This window comes from Mobula hypostoma, chromosome 7 (assembly GCF_963921235.1).
Source record: "Mobula hypostoma chromosome 7, sMobHyp1.1, whole genome shotgun sequence".
Classification (NCBI taxonomy): Eukaryota; Metazoa; Chordata; class Chondrichthyes; order Myliobatiformes; family Myliobatidae; genus Mobula; species Mobula hypostoma.
This window is the reverse complement of record NC_086103.1, coordinates 156,593,716-156,609,791: the sequence shown is the minus strand read 5'-3', so window position 1 is coordinate 156,609,791 and position 16,076 is coordinate 156,593,716. Positions and strand designations below refer to the sequence as shown.

The 16,076-nt window shown below is 41.9% G+C and overlaps 1 protein-coding gene across 1 annotated transcript in view; it reads left to right on the top strand.

Moving 5' to 3' along the window:
- LOC134349686 (LHFPL tetraspan subfamily member 6 protein-like) overlaps window positions 1-14,968 on the top strand; it is a 162,058-nt gene extending 147,090 nt beyond the window's left edge. The window contains exons 3-4 of the mRNA XM_063054376.1: window positions 3,170-3,268; window positions 9,735-14,968. Coding sequence (XP_062910446.1) covers window positions 3,170-3,268; window positions 9,735-9,853 — 218 coding nt within the window. The 3' untranslated portion in view covers window positions 9,854-14,968. The remainder of the gene's footprint in view (window positions 1-3,169; window positions 3,269-9,734) is intronic.
- The last annotated feature ends 1,108 nt before the right edge of the window (window positions 14,969-16,076 follow it).

Sequence of the window (16,076 nt, the reverse complement as noted above, 5' to 3'; positions counted from 1 at the left end):
AAGAGAGAAAAAAGGGAGGGAGGGAGGGAAAGGGCAGCCTGCAAGCATTGCCAGATATTCCGGTGCCAGCACAGCGTGTCCACCATATTCAGCAGACCAACAAAAGAAAAACGAGCCCCCTTCCCACCCACCAACTCACACATCGAAAGGCTGTCTGGAGAGGACGTTTATACAGACCGAATGTGGGCAAATGAGATTTATGAAGATGGGGAGAAAAGGTCAGCATGGTCTTGGTGGGCTATAGGGCCCATTTCTGAACAGTACAACTTTGTAACTCTCTATGACCCTCCTGACAGCATACCATTTATAATCAATATCAGCTTTGAAAAGAGTTGAATTGGTCATGTTCAAGCTAAAAAGATGATGAAAATGGATTGAAATGCTCCAGGGATGATAACAGGGCAGTGGGCTTCTAAGGGCCTGCATGGGCACATTGGGCCAAATGGTTTCTTATGCTTTTTTGATTGGCCAGTTACACAGAGTAATAACTTGCATTATTAGGACCTTCCTCATTGCAACAAGGATTAAAAAAAACTTGCAACACACATAAAAGTTGCTGGTGAACGCAGCAGGTCAGGCAGCATCTCTAGGAAGAGGCGCAGTCGACGTTACAGGCCGAGACCCTTCGTCAGGACTTGTACGTCTTCCATGAACTGCTGCAAGAGAGAAGGTCCTGATGAAAGATCTCAGCCTGAATCTTCCGCTATACTCTTTCCATCAATGCTGCCTGGCCGGCTGATTTTGTGTATGTTGCAAGAGAAAATATTTTGAGATGGCCTTAAAAAAAAAAGAGTTGACTGGAAGAATTTTGAGAAAGGTTTTGAATCCAGTGAAATTAGTGGCAAAGTGGGGATAACCAAACATGAGGGAAAGATACTTGGGAATACAAAGTGACCACCCTATGCGGGAAACTTGAATAAAATGAAGGGACAGCTCTGTGTGTGCACTTCAAGGAAGACTGGAGATAAAAGCAAAGAGCCGGAAATGAATAAGCAGTACGGAGAGCCACAATTGCATTTACAAAGGATATTATTTCCAGCAAAGTGCACATCTATTTCCATGGCTGAACAAAATCTGGGATAGTTGGAGCAAGAATTGGAATGATGCATGAGAGAGAGCCTTGCTCTGCTGCAGACTTGCGTAAGGACAAAGCAAGGGTGTTAGCTGGAGAAAATGGAAGGGTTCAAGGTTATTATAAGAGCTACATTGTCTACTGTACATGATATTTAGAAGATGAAGTTGTCTGACCTTGAACTGCAATCAATGTTCATCATTTCTACTAGTACATGTAGCTTATTGCACTGCTGAGGCCCGGACTGTATTCATGCTGTAATATAGAGACTAAATGAAGTCCAAATCCATCCATTGGAAGGCACGGATAATCATAGGCTACACTTGAGCACATCCTGATTGCTGGTTTCAGAATGGCATTGGCTGAGCCCTGGAATAAGTTAATACCACGTTGCTCAATTATACTGTTTAGAAGATGGGAGTCAGTAAACAAAGAGAGATTATAAAATGATGTTACAGCAAGTTTACTGAAATCAAATTAACACATTGGCAGACATAACACCAACTCTGCTCCATTGTGAAGTGTCTGTTGCAGTTTATAGTCACTCTTATTTTTAACATTGGGTCACAGTCGTGTTAAAAATAAATGCTGATGAAATAAAAAGAAACAATTAGGGTTCAGTGCTGTTGCCTAATTGACAATTCATCAAATTTAGAGAGAAATAAACACTTCATCTTGTTATCTCAGGAAACTCACCGTCTCTGATCCATTGTCAACAACGTAACGAAAAGTTACTCAACAAGTTAATTTTGCTCAGTGGTAATGCATTGGCAACACCGCTGGTCTGTGGTGAGAGCTTTCCCTTTTCTCATGTTAATGTCTCGTTAAGTGTCAGACCACAGGATCCCAGAGGCAAAGTCACTGGGTATATTTTAAGTGGTGGTTGATAGGTTCTTGATTAGTAAAGGCGCCAGAGTTTATGGCGAGAAGGCAGAAGATAGAGGGGGGTACTAAGGCAGGTGGAACATCAGAGCAGACTCGATGAAGCAAATGGCCCAATTCTGCTCTTATAGTTTTATGGTCCCTGGCATCCAGGAATTAAAGAAGCACAATTATTCACCAACAGCTTAAACATTTTACAGTGTGAAATGAAGGTTAGAACTAATAAAAAAAGCTTGAAGTAAAACCCAAGACGTCATGAGCATTAAGAATATTATCTTGAAATCCATTTCGTTTTGAGGATTGAACTGAATCTATATGCGTTTGGGTTAACAAAGCTGAGCAATAATTGTGGCTTGGAGAACAAGTTTTAAAGTTTTCAAGCTATTTTGCGGTCAGACCATTCACGAGTCCCTTCAGTTTTCATCTGTCCACAGATTTCTAGAGATGACATGGAGGAGGGTCCAAAGTAGGGCACCATGTGGCACATCAGGGAATTATTGACAACACTATATGCATTGCTGTCAGAAGCTTCCAGAAGTTTCTGTCAGTTGAATGACTTGATATGGTGAAAATTGACAATTTTGCCATTACAGAAGCACAAATTGAACTTACACATGTGTTAACATTAGAAGGATGGGCCCATCTCCATTTATAAAGCGTTTTTCAATGGGTGTGAAAATCTCAGTTCCTAATAAAACTATTAGTGCATCAATGGTACTGTGTGAATGTGCTAAAAAATTTTTTGGGGGTGAAGCATGTATGATAGTTTAAGCAATTTAATAGATTTACCTCTAAGAAGCCGTCCAACATGGGCTAAATGGGAGAATAGTCACTCTTGTATTCTAAGATTTTATGTTTGATCCAACTACTTACAGTATCAGCTTTTACCTCCTCTGCTGACAGCCAGGCAACTACCCCACTCTGTGTTCAAAAAGCATACCTCACACATTTCTTTTAAATCTTCATCCTCATGTCCCTAATATTTGACATTTCCACCATAAGAAAAATGCTCTGACTACTTTATGTATCCCTCTCATAATTTTATCAGGTCTCCCAGCAACCTCTCAAAAGAGGAAGAGAATTTGCTCGGTCTCTCCTGATAGCTGATACAAATGCTGTAAGACAGCTGTGGGATGTTAATATACTGATTTTATAGGGTGCATTGGTCCCCCAGTGTAATAACTTTAAAAACTCATGTATCCCTTGTATTTGCAGGCCTGCTGATTGGTTCAGGCTGTGCGCTGTACCCTCTGGGCTGGAACAGCGAAGAAGTTCAACAGACATGCAGCAACCTCTCCGACCAGTTTGAGCTCGGTAAGGGCAGTGGGACGTCCAGGCAGAATCTCTTCCAGGTTTCTGAACCGTTTGCAAAGGCTGCAATAAAATATACTGACCGTGCTGATTTTTGTCTAGACATTTAGTGGGAGTTTTGATCAATAAAACTTTGAATGTAGATCAGAATCAGGTTTAATATCACTGGCATGTGTCAGTTAAATTTGTTTTAGTGGCAGCAGTACATTGCAATACATAATAAAAAGTATAAATTACAATAAGAAATATATATATATATATATTCACGTTAAATATGTTGTGCAAAGAGAAAGGAAAAATATACTATTTGTTCATGGGTTCATTGTCTGTTCAGAAGTCTGATGACAGAGGGGAAGGAACTATTCCTGAAATGTCGAGTGTGTGTCTTCAGGCTCCTGTACCTCTTCCTTGATGGTAGCAATGAGAAGGGGGCATGTCCTGGGTGATGGGGGTCCGTAATGATGGATGCCGCATTTTTGATGCATCGCCTGGATGCTGGGGAGGCTGGTGCCCATGATGGAGATGGTAGAGTTTACAACTTCCTGCAGCTTTTTCTGATCCAGTGTAGTGGCCCCTCAATAACGGACAGTGATACAACCAGTTAGAATGCTATCCATGGTACATCTGTAGGGATGTGTGAGTGTCTTTGGGGCACACCAATTCTCCTCAAACTCCTAGTGAAATACAGGCACTGCCATGCTTCTTTGTAGTTGCATCAATACGTCGGGCCCAGGATGGATCATAAGAGATGCTGACACCCAGGAACTTGAAACTGCTCACCCTTTTCACCTCTGATCCCTTGATGAGGACTGGTGTGTGTTCCCTCAATTTCCTCTTCCTGAAGTCAACAATCAACTCCTTGGTCTTACTGACATTGAGCACGAGGTTATTGTTGTGACACCTCTCTACCAGTTGATCTATCTTGCTCCCGTATGCTTCCTTGTCACCATCTGAAATTCTGCCAACAATAGTTTTGTCTTTGGCATATTTATAGATGCCGTTTGCATTGTGCCATGCAACACAATTGCAGGTGTAGAGAGAGTAGAGCAGTGGGCTAAGCACACATACTTGAGGTGTGCCACTGTTGATTGTCAGCGAGGTGGAGATGTTGGGAACACATAACAACCTCCCCCCACCCCCACTCCCTTCCCCAACCCCTGTTGTGGGAAATCAGGTTCACAGGTTCAGTGAGGGGAACAGAAAATACTCACTTACCAGTAAATAGGTTAACTATTTATTTACAGGACAAGGCAGACAGTAAACATTCAGTAAACCTTCAAGCTAAACTCAGTTACCCATATTGTCTAAACTGAGTGCCCAAAGTTGCAGGAGCAAACAGACATTGCACATGCACACAGTGGCAAGTACTTTTTTAAAGAGTGCACACAGGCCTTCTGCACTGCTGCACACAACCAGTGTCTCCTGTTTCCATGGCACCCTTGTCTACCTGGCCTGCGGCAACGTGAGAGGGAAAGAGACCACATGGTTGCCTAGCACTAGATTTAACCCTACTGGCACTGTGATATCATCAGCTAAGTGGAAGCCAGTGGGAGGGGCTGCAATGCTTCTCATATGGGCTAGTTCCCGCCTCCAACTAGGGGTGGCATTCCATGAGCAGCACCCCCTCCCCTCACCGACCTGGCCTTCTGTTACCATATGCCCCTAACAGGCTGAGCTATATTAGATTCTTAATAGATGGAGGCTGAGCTAGAGGAGAAGTGAAGAGGTGCCCACACTGGCAATGGCTCACATGTCAGGTCTCCGACCTGAGAATAGCACATAGCATAGAGTGATCCGATGAGTAAACAGGCCGTCAAGAAATCTGAATGTAAATGTAGGGTGTTCAGGATATGCTTAATTCGTCTACTGATGTTACTCACAGTATAGTCCATTCTTGAGTTTTTCTGAGCATGATGAATTGGTTGCTATTTACCACGCTCTGCAATTTTCCAGAATTCTAGGTCTTCGACTGGGTCAATTGTCCAACTCCACTCTATTCTACAATTGGATGGGAGGTGCAGAAGGCTGAAATCCCACACACCAGGTTGAAGGACAGCTTCCTCCTTTCAACCATTCAGTTCTTGAACCAATATGTAAAACACAAAACAGATTTAGATTTGAGTTTGCTTATTTATCACATGTACATGGAAGCAGAATTAGGCTATTCAGCCCATCACGTCTGCCCTGCTATTTCATCATGGCTGATCCATTTTCCCTCTCAACCTCCTTCTCCTGCCTTCTACCCATAACCTTTCACACCCTGACTACCAAGAAGCTATTGGCATCCACCTTAAATACACCTAGACCCCTGGCCTCCACAGCCGCCTGTGGCAACAAATTCCACAGGTTCAGCACCTTCTGGCTAAAGAAATTCTTCCTCATCTCTGTTGCAAACAGTTGTCCCTCTATTCTGAGGCTGTGCCCTCTGGGCCTAAATTCCCCTACTATAGGAAGCATCCTCTCCGCATCCACTCTCTCTAAGCCTTTCAACATTTGATAGGTTTCTATGAGATCCTCATTCCTCTAAATTCCAGTGAGTACAAACCCAGAGCCATCAAATGCCCCCCTATGACAACCCTTTCATTCCAGGAATCATTCTCATGAACCTGCTCTGAATACTGTCCAATATCAGCACATCCTTTCTTAGGTAAAGGACTCAAAGTTATTCATGGTTCTCCCAGTGAGGGCTCACCAGTGTCTTATGAAGCCTCTGCGTTACATTCTTGCCTTTATAAGACCGTAGACCATAAACATAAGACACAGGAGCAGAATTAGGCCATTTGGCCCATCGAGTCTGCCCCACCATTCAATTTTGACTGATCCTTTTTTCCCCTCCTTAGCCCCACTCCCCATAACCTTTGACACCATGTCCAATCATGAACCTATCAATCACTGCCTTAAATACACCCAATGCCCCTTATATGCCTGTGTAAATTCCATAAATTCTCAACCCTCTGGCAAAAGAAATTTCAGAGTCAGAATCAGGTTTATTATCACTGGCATGTGTCGTGAAATTTGTTAACTTAGCAGCAGCAGTTCAATGCAATACATAATCTAGAAGAAAAAAAACAAATAGATAAGTAAATCAATTATAGTATATGTATATTGAGTAGATTAAAAATTGTGCAAAAACAGAAATAATATATATTAAAAAGTGATGTAGTGTTCACAGTTTCAATGTCCATTTAGGAATCGGATGGCAGGAAGAAAGAAGCTGTTCCTGAATTTCTGCATCTCTGTTTTAAATGGACACCCCTCTAAACCTGAGGCTGTGCCCTCTTGTCCTAGACTCCTCCACCATGGGAAACATCCTTTCCACATCTACTGTCTAGGCCTTTCAGCGTTCAAAAGGCTTTAATGAGATTCCCCCCTCATCCTTCTAGATTCCAGCAAGTACAGACCCAGAGCCAACAAACATTCCTCATATGATAACCCATTCATTCCTGGAATCATCTTTGTGAACCTTCTCTGAACTCTCTTCAATGCCAGCAGATTCCTTCTTAGATGAAGAGTCCAAAACTATTCACAATACTCAAGGTAAGGCCTCAGCAGTGCCTTATAAAGCCTCAGCATCACATCCCTACACTTGTATCCTAGACCTCTGGAAATGAATGCTAACATTGCATTTGCCTTCCTCACCACCGACTACCCACCATGGATCAGAACTGATGAAGCCTCTTGGATGATGTTGAAATACCTTCTGGACAATACAGCAAGTCCAGTTGCCTTGATTTATCACTGCTTGATATACAATGACCTGGATGACTGAGAACCTTCATAGACATCTCAGATTTTTGGATTTTCTCCCCGTTTAGAAAATAGTTTGCACATTTATTTCTACTACCAAAGTGCATGACCATGCATTTTCCAACACTGTATTTCATTTGTCACTCTCTTGCCAATTCTCCTAACCTATCTGTTCTTCTGCAGCCTACCTGTTTCCCCAACATTACCTGCCCCTCCACCAATCTTTGTATTATCTACAAACATGGTAACAAAGCCAAATATTTCATCATCTAAATAACTGAAATACAGCATAAAAAGTTGTCCCAACATCAACCCCTGCAGAACACCACTAGTCACTGGCAGCCAACCAGAAAATGGTCCTTTTATTCCCACTCACTGCCTCCTACCAATCAGCCAATGATTATAGTTCTCTCAAAATAATTGCTAACATTGCATTTGCCTTCAACACCAACTCAACCTGCAAGTTAACCTTAAGGGAAATCTCTCTGCACCTTGGATTTCTGAATTTTCTCCCCACTTAGCAAATAGTCTACAGTTTTATTTCTTCTTCCAAAGTGAACAATCATGCACTTCCGAACACTGTATTCCATCTGCCACTTCACTGCCCATTCTCCTAATCTTTCTAAGTCCTTCTGCAGGCTCCCTGCTTCTTCAATGTTATCTACCCCTCCACTCATATTCGTATCATCTGTAAACTTGGCCACAAAGCCATCAATTCTGTTATCCAAATCATTGACATATAATGTAAAAGGAAGTGGTCCCAACACCAACACCTGTGGAACAGACATGAGTCACCAGCAGCCAACAAGAAAAGGCTCCCTTTATTCCCACTCTTTGCCTCCTGCCAGTCAGCCAGTCCTCTATCCATGCTAGTATCTTTCTCGTAATGCCATGGGCTCTTATCTTGTGAAGGAAACTCAAGTATGGCATCTTGTCTGAGATCTTCTGACAATCCAAGTACACAATATCCACCAATTCTCCTTTGTCTATCCTGCTTATTATTTCCTCAAAGAGTTCCAACAGATTTGTCAAGCCAGATTTTCCCTTGATGAGTTATCAAGGTACTTTAGTCTAAGTATCCTGATACCTCATCCTTAACAATCAACTCCAACATCTTCCAAACCATGAGGTCAGGCTAACTGCCCTAGAATTTCCTTTCTTCTGCCTCCCTCCCTTCTTAAACGGTGGAGTAACATTTGTAATTTTCCACTCCTCTGCAAATATGCCAGAACCTAGTGATTCTTGGAAGGTCATTACTAATGGCTCCATAATTTCTATAGCTACCTCTGGCTGTAATCCATCTGGTCCAGGTGACTTATCTACCTTCAGTCCTTTAAGCTTTGCAAACACCTCTCCTTAGTAATAGCAACTACACTCACTTCTGACCCCCAACATTCTGGAATTTCTGGCAAACTGCTGGTTCTACAGTGAAGACAGATGTAAAATACTTATGCAGTTCGTCTGCCATTTTTTTTTGTCCCCTATTACTGCCTCTCTAGCGTCATTTTCCAGCAGTCTGACGTCTACTCTCACCTCTCTTTTGCTCTTTATTGATCTGAAAAAGCTTTTGGTATCCGCTTTGATATTATTGGCCAGCTTACCATCATATTTAATCTTTTTCCTTGTTACGACTGTATTAGTTGTCTTCTGTTGCTTTTAAAAGCTTCTTGATTCTATAATTTCCCATTAAATTTTGCTGTATTATATGCTGTCTCTTTTGCTTTTTACATCAAAACATTCAATGGAGTGCATCGTTTGCACCAACAATCAATACAACCCAGTGATGTGCTGATGGCAGCCCACATGTGTCACCTGACATTCTGACACCAATAAAACATGCCCACAGGGCCTGGCAGAACAACATAGAACAGAGCAAAACAGAACGTACTAAGCACAAATATAAATAGGCATCCGTTAGTCTCGTGAGACCATGGATTTGTGCCTTGGAAGGTTTCCAGGGCGCAGGCCTGGGCAAGGAGTTGCCCATGCTGCAAGTCTCCCCTCTTCACGCCACCGATGTTGTCCAAGGGAAGGGTACTATGGCCGATACAGCTTGGCACCGGTGTCGTCGCAGAGCAACGTGTGGTTAAGTGCCTTGCTCAAGGGCACAACACGCTGCCTCAGCTGAGCTCGAACTAGCGACCTTCAGATCACTAGACCAACGCCTTAACCACTTGGCCATGCGCCAACACTAAGCACAAAACAACAACAGCAAAACAAGCCCCTTTCCTCCCTTCCCACCCATCCACAAACACGGACAGCACTCCAAGGAGGACAGGCCTGCGGATCTTCAGTCAGCAGGCTTTGACTTCTGGATTTCTGATTGAGCTTTGGGCTTCGATTTTCAGTATCAACTGTCAGACTATCCAATGACAAGACCCCAACTCCAGGCTCACTGGCACTATACTGCAGTTTAGCAATACTATGACCACTTAGCAATAAAATGGATTGCCTTTCCTTATTCAAATTGTGTTTTCTATGAAAAATAGTGTAAAATTTATGTTTAATATGTGTATTTCTTATGAAAGCTGCTTATATGATGCTACTAGCCTGTCATACTACTGTTAGGTAAGTATTTTAACTGTGAGTTACCGTGGACAGACCAAAGTAGAAGATTTATGTACTTGAGAACCAGATGTTCCTCATGCAATGCTGCTCGAATGCTGAACATGAAGCTAAGCTGGATAATATTAGATGTAACATCATTTATTTTGTTTTGTAGGCTCATGTCGGCTGGGATGGGCCTATTACTGTACCGGAGGCGGGGCAGCTGCTGCAATGCTTCTCTGCACTTGGCTGGCCTGCTTTGCCGGTAAAAAACAGAAACACTATCCATACTGAAACCCCAAATACGGACAAAGAGAACTGTGGAGGAGTAAAGTTGAGAGCAAAGTATTTTCTGGGAACTTTTCCAATGAACTTGCTCCACATTGCTTTCTACATCGGAAGGAAGGAGAAAATTCCTAACTGAAAATGAATCGGAGTGGAAGACTTCTGCCTGGTGTTTATCTGATATTTTTTCTTGTTATGTGCTTGTTTCTCAGAAATATGGTCTTTCAACTCTTTAAAGAGGAAGGAAAGTCCTCCATAAAATGTCTGTTCAAAGTGCTCCTTGCTCAAGCTTTCTCCTGTTTAAAAAGATAACCAAAGCGTAAACGCTGGTGATGTTTTAAATATAAATGGAATCCCGGAGGGGACCTTTCCTGTTTGCTCAGATAGTGAGGCATCTTTCATGGGTAATATCCTAAGATGACTCCATTATAGGGAGCAACCTTTATAAGGAGCAGGAGAGGGCATGGGGATTTGCTGAACACACTGGGCCAATAGCTTTGGGGCATCTGTCAAATTAGTTCTCAACGGCTGCTGTACACAGGCAACACCCTCCATCAGTGGAAATGCAATCATCATGCTAGCAATAATATTTTCAATTACTTTTGAAATGACGAGTAATTTTGTCTGATAAAAGAATGGAGCACTTTGAATAAAATTTACTCCCTTTAGACTTTTCTTTGCCTTTAAATAAGATGTTTCAAGGACCAATTTTACTAGTAAAATCTTTTTTTTAACTTGTATGTACATAATTTTATATGTAATGTATAATTATATATTCGTACACACAACAAATACACGGTATTCACCCATTTCCAGTTTGAGGAAAAAACATAGTGTCTCACAAAACTAAATATTAGTCAATGTATTTAATAGAATGGTTCATGTATCATGTTATCAGTTCCAGCTAGACTGTATTCAATACGTATCCAGTTCTGTTTATATGTTTGTAAGGTACAATTTTGTCAGTGTTGCTGCTGTTACGACATACAGGTAACAGTACCTTTCTGTGCAGTTATGTAACCGATCTTCTTAACAGCAAAAGGAAAGTACCCTCCTTTCTCTTCTAAAGGAGGGTTGGGCTGGACTGCCTTCAAATGCTTTCCAACTCTGCTGTAAATCTAACCAGTGCTCTGCATTCAGGCGAGAGTGCTTGCTGGTGGTCACTTCAGCATCAGCAAGTGGGAAGACACGACACGTCCCTTCCCCCAACACCAATCCTGCAACCAGGCAGTTTCCAATGGTTCTGCAACAAAACTGACCCTGGGGCACCAGCAGAATTGTGGGAAGGTTAAAGGGGCCACAAAGAAATTAATGCAGTGATTGTACTGTGTCTGCACACATTTCAATTTCTGTCACTGCTCTTTTTCTCTTTCAGAATCAGAATCAAGTTTGATCAGACTCACTGGCAAGTGCCGTGAAATGTGTTAACTTTGCAGCAACAATATTAAAAAAAATTATGAATTACAGTATGCATGTATTAAATGGTTAAATTAAGTAGTGAACAAAAAAGAAATAAAGTAGTGAGGTAATGTCCAAGGATTCAATGTTCATTCAGAAATCGGATGGCAGAGGGGAAGAAGCTGTTCCTGAATTGCTGAGTGTGTACCTTCAGGCTTCTGTACCTCCTTCCTGATGGTGGCAATGAGAAGAGGGAATGTTCTGGGCGATGGGGGTCCTTAATGGTGGACGCTGCCTTTTTGAGGCACCGCTCCTTAAGGATGTCCAGGATGCTACAGAGGCTGGTGCCCATGGGGAGCTGACTAATTTTACAACCCTCTGCAGCAGCTCCCCCCACCCCATACCAGACGGTGATGCAGGCAGTCAGAATGTTCTCCGTGATACATCTTTAGAAATCTGGAATTCTGGGCAGTTCAGAGAGACACCGACTATGGATTGCATTTTGCTTGACTGCATTGTTTATTGACCAGACCCAGCAAACCTATAGAGTGACGGTCAAAAATCCAAGCCCCTTTGCAAGTGAAATGATTTTCCTTCAGAGTGCTGTGAATCTTTGGAATGGCAGTTCCAATGGAGTCTTTGATTTATGAGGTTAAAGACTGGTGGAATCTTGATAACTAGAAAGTGAAATGTGATTAGGTTGAAAGGTCAAGTTGAAATTATAATCAAATCAGCTAAGATCATATTAACTGGCAGAGTAGCCTTGAGGAGCTGAGTGTACAGCTCAGTTTAGATTTAAGCCACAAACAGAACAGCCTCAATGGCCAATTAATCAATGGCCAATTAAACTTTATGCCTAAATGAAATTTGAGATTTGGATCCAAATGTGAGACTATTGACCAACATTGAGAATAAATATTCCTGTCACGACAGCTATATGCTTGTAATGCTGTTAAATTGAAAACCTAAACTCAGTGCCCTCTTTATTCAGTACAGGAGTAGAACCTGGTGTGGTCTTCTGCTGCTGTAGTCCATTCATTTCAAGGGTCAACATGTTGTGCATTCAGAGATGTTTTCCTGCACACTGCTGTGGAAGCGCATGGTTGCTTGAGTTACTGTCACCTTCCTGTCAGTCTGGCGCAGTCTGGCCATTCTCCTCTGACCTCTCTCATTAACAAGGCGTTTTCACCCACAGAACTGCCACGCACTGAATTTTTTTTTTGTTTTACACACCATTCTTCGTAAACTCTAGATATTGTTGTATGTAAAAAAAAATCCCAGGAGATCAGCAGTTTCTGAGATACTCAAACCACCCCATCTGGCACCAACAATCAGTCCATGGTCACAGCACTTAGGTCACATTTCTTCTCCATTCTAATGTTTGGTCGGAATAACAAATGAACCTCTTGACCATGTCTGCATGCTGTTTATGCATTGAGATGTTGCCATGTGATTGGCTGATTAGATATTTACATCAATGAGCAGTTGTACCCAATAAAGTGGTCACTGAGTGCATATGCAACTTGAAACACAAAGTAATTTTTCCTAGCTGATATCCACATTACTGCCTCAAGCAAATTGTGAGTCATAGTGTCTCTCTGAGCTGCCTGAAATTACAGTTAGGTCCGAGTAGCAGAAAGAGAAAAGCTTTTTTTGAGTAGAAACTTAATTTGAAATGAATGCAGACCCAGTACAATCACTGTATGCCTTTCTCAAAATGTGCTAAGGAAGCACAATTCCAAATGCTTGCAAAATGTTTAACATCTATTATGACCCATAACTGCAATGTCCTGAGTAGACTCCCAACTCTGTCAACAGCATGATTAAATATTTAATAATTAATCATTCTTAGTACAGATGCTTCATCTCTCAGCATCAAAATAGTGTTTATTTCCCATTGAGGATTTGGAATATCATGATATTATTAATTAAAGGCGCTTAGCTTTATTTGAAATGTTGTTACACTCAAACTCCACCACACCCCAGTTGGTGAAGGTGGAGGGTTCGATATTACTCTATACATCAAGGGGCATCGGCACACATTTATAGTTCACAGATGATGATTGGTTAGTCAAGAGAAAGCTCACAGCCCTTTATAGCAATGTGTGTGGAGAGAGTGGACGTGGACACAGTGAATTATGAAACTGGGCAATCGTGAAATTAGAGACTGGGAGTTTATAGGGTAAACAAATAAAATGACAATTGGTGGAATCTGGAACAAAAACAAATGTTGAAAGGACGCAGCCATTGAAGCAGCATCTGTAGAAAGAGAAAGCAGTTGAAGTTTTGGGTCAATTAATTTTTCTGAGAAGAATTAGCTGGTTTCTCTTTCCACTGACTGAGCTCTTCCATCATATTTGATTTTAATATAGGAAAGAGTATGCAAGGATAGGAATTAGATCCGATGAGAACCCTTCTGAAGCATGGATATTAGATGTTATATTCTGTGCATGGAAGCCTCCACACTTAAGGATATTGAACTCAGTGATGAACTAAGCTTAATGAATAACTTCCATGGGAAGGACATGGGGACATGTATGGGTTAGCCAATTTGTTACTGTACACATTGTACTGCAATCAGGCTCTCACGTAATCACAAACACAAGGGATTCTGCAGATGCTGGAAGTCCAGAGTAACACACACACACAAAATGCTGGAGGACCTCAGCAGATCAGGCGGCATCTGTGGAAAGAAACGAAGAGTCAACGTTTCGGGCTGAGGGCCTTCATCCTGAAATGTCGATTCTTTGTTCCTTTTCTTAGATGCTGCCTGATCTGCTGAGTTCATCCAGCATTTTGTATGTGTTAGTGTAATCACAAAATGAATGACAAAGACAGTCAGCATAACTCTAACATGTGAAAAAGGGGGATAATTCTTAGTTTGACAGGATGGTGTTTTTTTAAAGTTTCTAAGGTCTGAAGGACCATGTTGTGAAGTTCTGGGATAAAATGTCAGCTGCAGCCCTGTTACGCTTACTGAATGCAAACTGATTCAGGTTGATGGTGAGCAGGAAAAGAAAGACTCGCATTTATTTAGTGCCTTTTATGTGTGTTCCAAGACATCACAAAGCACCCTGCATCCAGTGAAATGCATCGTGCAGCAGGGAACTGCCATGATTGGTCCTCTGTTGATCAATTTCCAGTGGCTCGAGTACTGAGGATAAAAACCAGGCAGAGATTGTCCACATGTTAACTGCAACCACCATATGGGTTAATGAAAAAGTGAGAACAAAGTAACAAATAAGACATGTGCAAACCAACTTATCAAACTATTTAATGTGGCCTTCCCACCAACCCATCCCTCTGCCCACCTCACTGCCCCCTGCAGATCATTTTTGGTATTTTTCACAGAAATACAGAATTAAGCAGGAGTGGCCTATGACCCAACGCATGCATATACACAGGGTTTCCCCGAACGATTAATGGAGTTGAATAGTTGAGGGGATCTGCTAGGTGTGGTAGCAAAGAGAAACTACTTACATCTTTACCTAACAACTTCACCTTTAGTAAGCTTTCCAACCCATCAGGAAACTTCAGGCTGTGTACAATTCAGAAGGTGCATTATATTGCACTGATTCCTCTTGCTGCTGTCGTTGTCACTTCCATACTGGATCTCCCCTGAATATAAATCTTTGTATTTTAATATTCTGCGATTTATCAATGTAAATGTTATATGATCAATTTGTGATAAGCACCATCTACATTTGCTCAGTCTATTAAAATTCTAGTTGCTTTTACTTATGCGTAGAAGTATCTTTTATTATAGACTATACTTCATGGAATAATTTAAGTATTGCAATTAACCATATAGTTTTCTCCACATTATGTGCCATATCGTATGACGTGGACGATCATGGTCTCTTGGCAAATTTTTCTACAGAAGTGGTTTGCTGTTGCTGCTTTCTGGGCAGTGTCTTCACAAGATTGGTGACCCCAGCCATTATCAGTACTCTTCAGAGATTGCCTGGCGTCAGTGGTCACACCAGGACTTGTGATATGCACCAGCTGCTCATACAACCAACCAGCACCTGCTCCCATGGCTTCACGCAAACCTGATTCGTGGGTGGTGGGGTGCTAAGCAGGTTTCACACCTTGCCCGAGGGTGACCTGCAGGCTAGCAGAGGGAGGGAGCACCTGGTAGAGACACATCTCCACCCAGCCACCCATTCCTCCACATAAAGGTGTTTCATTTCTAAGAACTGAAAATGGTTCTCTCTATAGATCCATACAGCTTGTCTGGACTGAACACAAATTATGGCATTTAATCGATGAATGGTGTTGAACAGCTCAGAATGGAAATCATTGTAAGGTGAATGGACCATAGTACAAAATGTGAAATGCATTGTGATTATTAATCATCTTGTGATTACTAAGGTAAGTTTAACCAAGCTCCTTTCTGACATAAAAGGAAATCAAGTGGAAATTTATTTGGCTCTCTGATTCAGTAATTTTATCCATATGATTCAAACAAACCAGAGGTCACAGGGTTGAGACCCCACCCTGAGTTTTGTTAATAGAAAACTAGTCTCAGTGCTGGCCTATTTTAATGGCGATGAACATTTCATAGCTGCTTCCAATCCTAATCCTGGTGGAGAAGTAGATATCAGATGAGGGTAGAAATGGACTTAGCAATAATGCCTCATGCACTTAAGTGAATTCAGATGTGCTCTGCTATTTAAATCATATTGACTTGTAAACCATATCATAGTGTACGGTTGACACAAGGAAATCTGCAGATGCTGGAAGTTCAAGCAACACACACAAAAAGTGCTGGTGAACGCAGCAGGCCAGGCAGCATCTCTAGGAAGAGGTACAGTCGACATTTCGGGCTGGG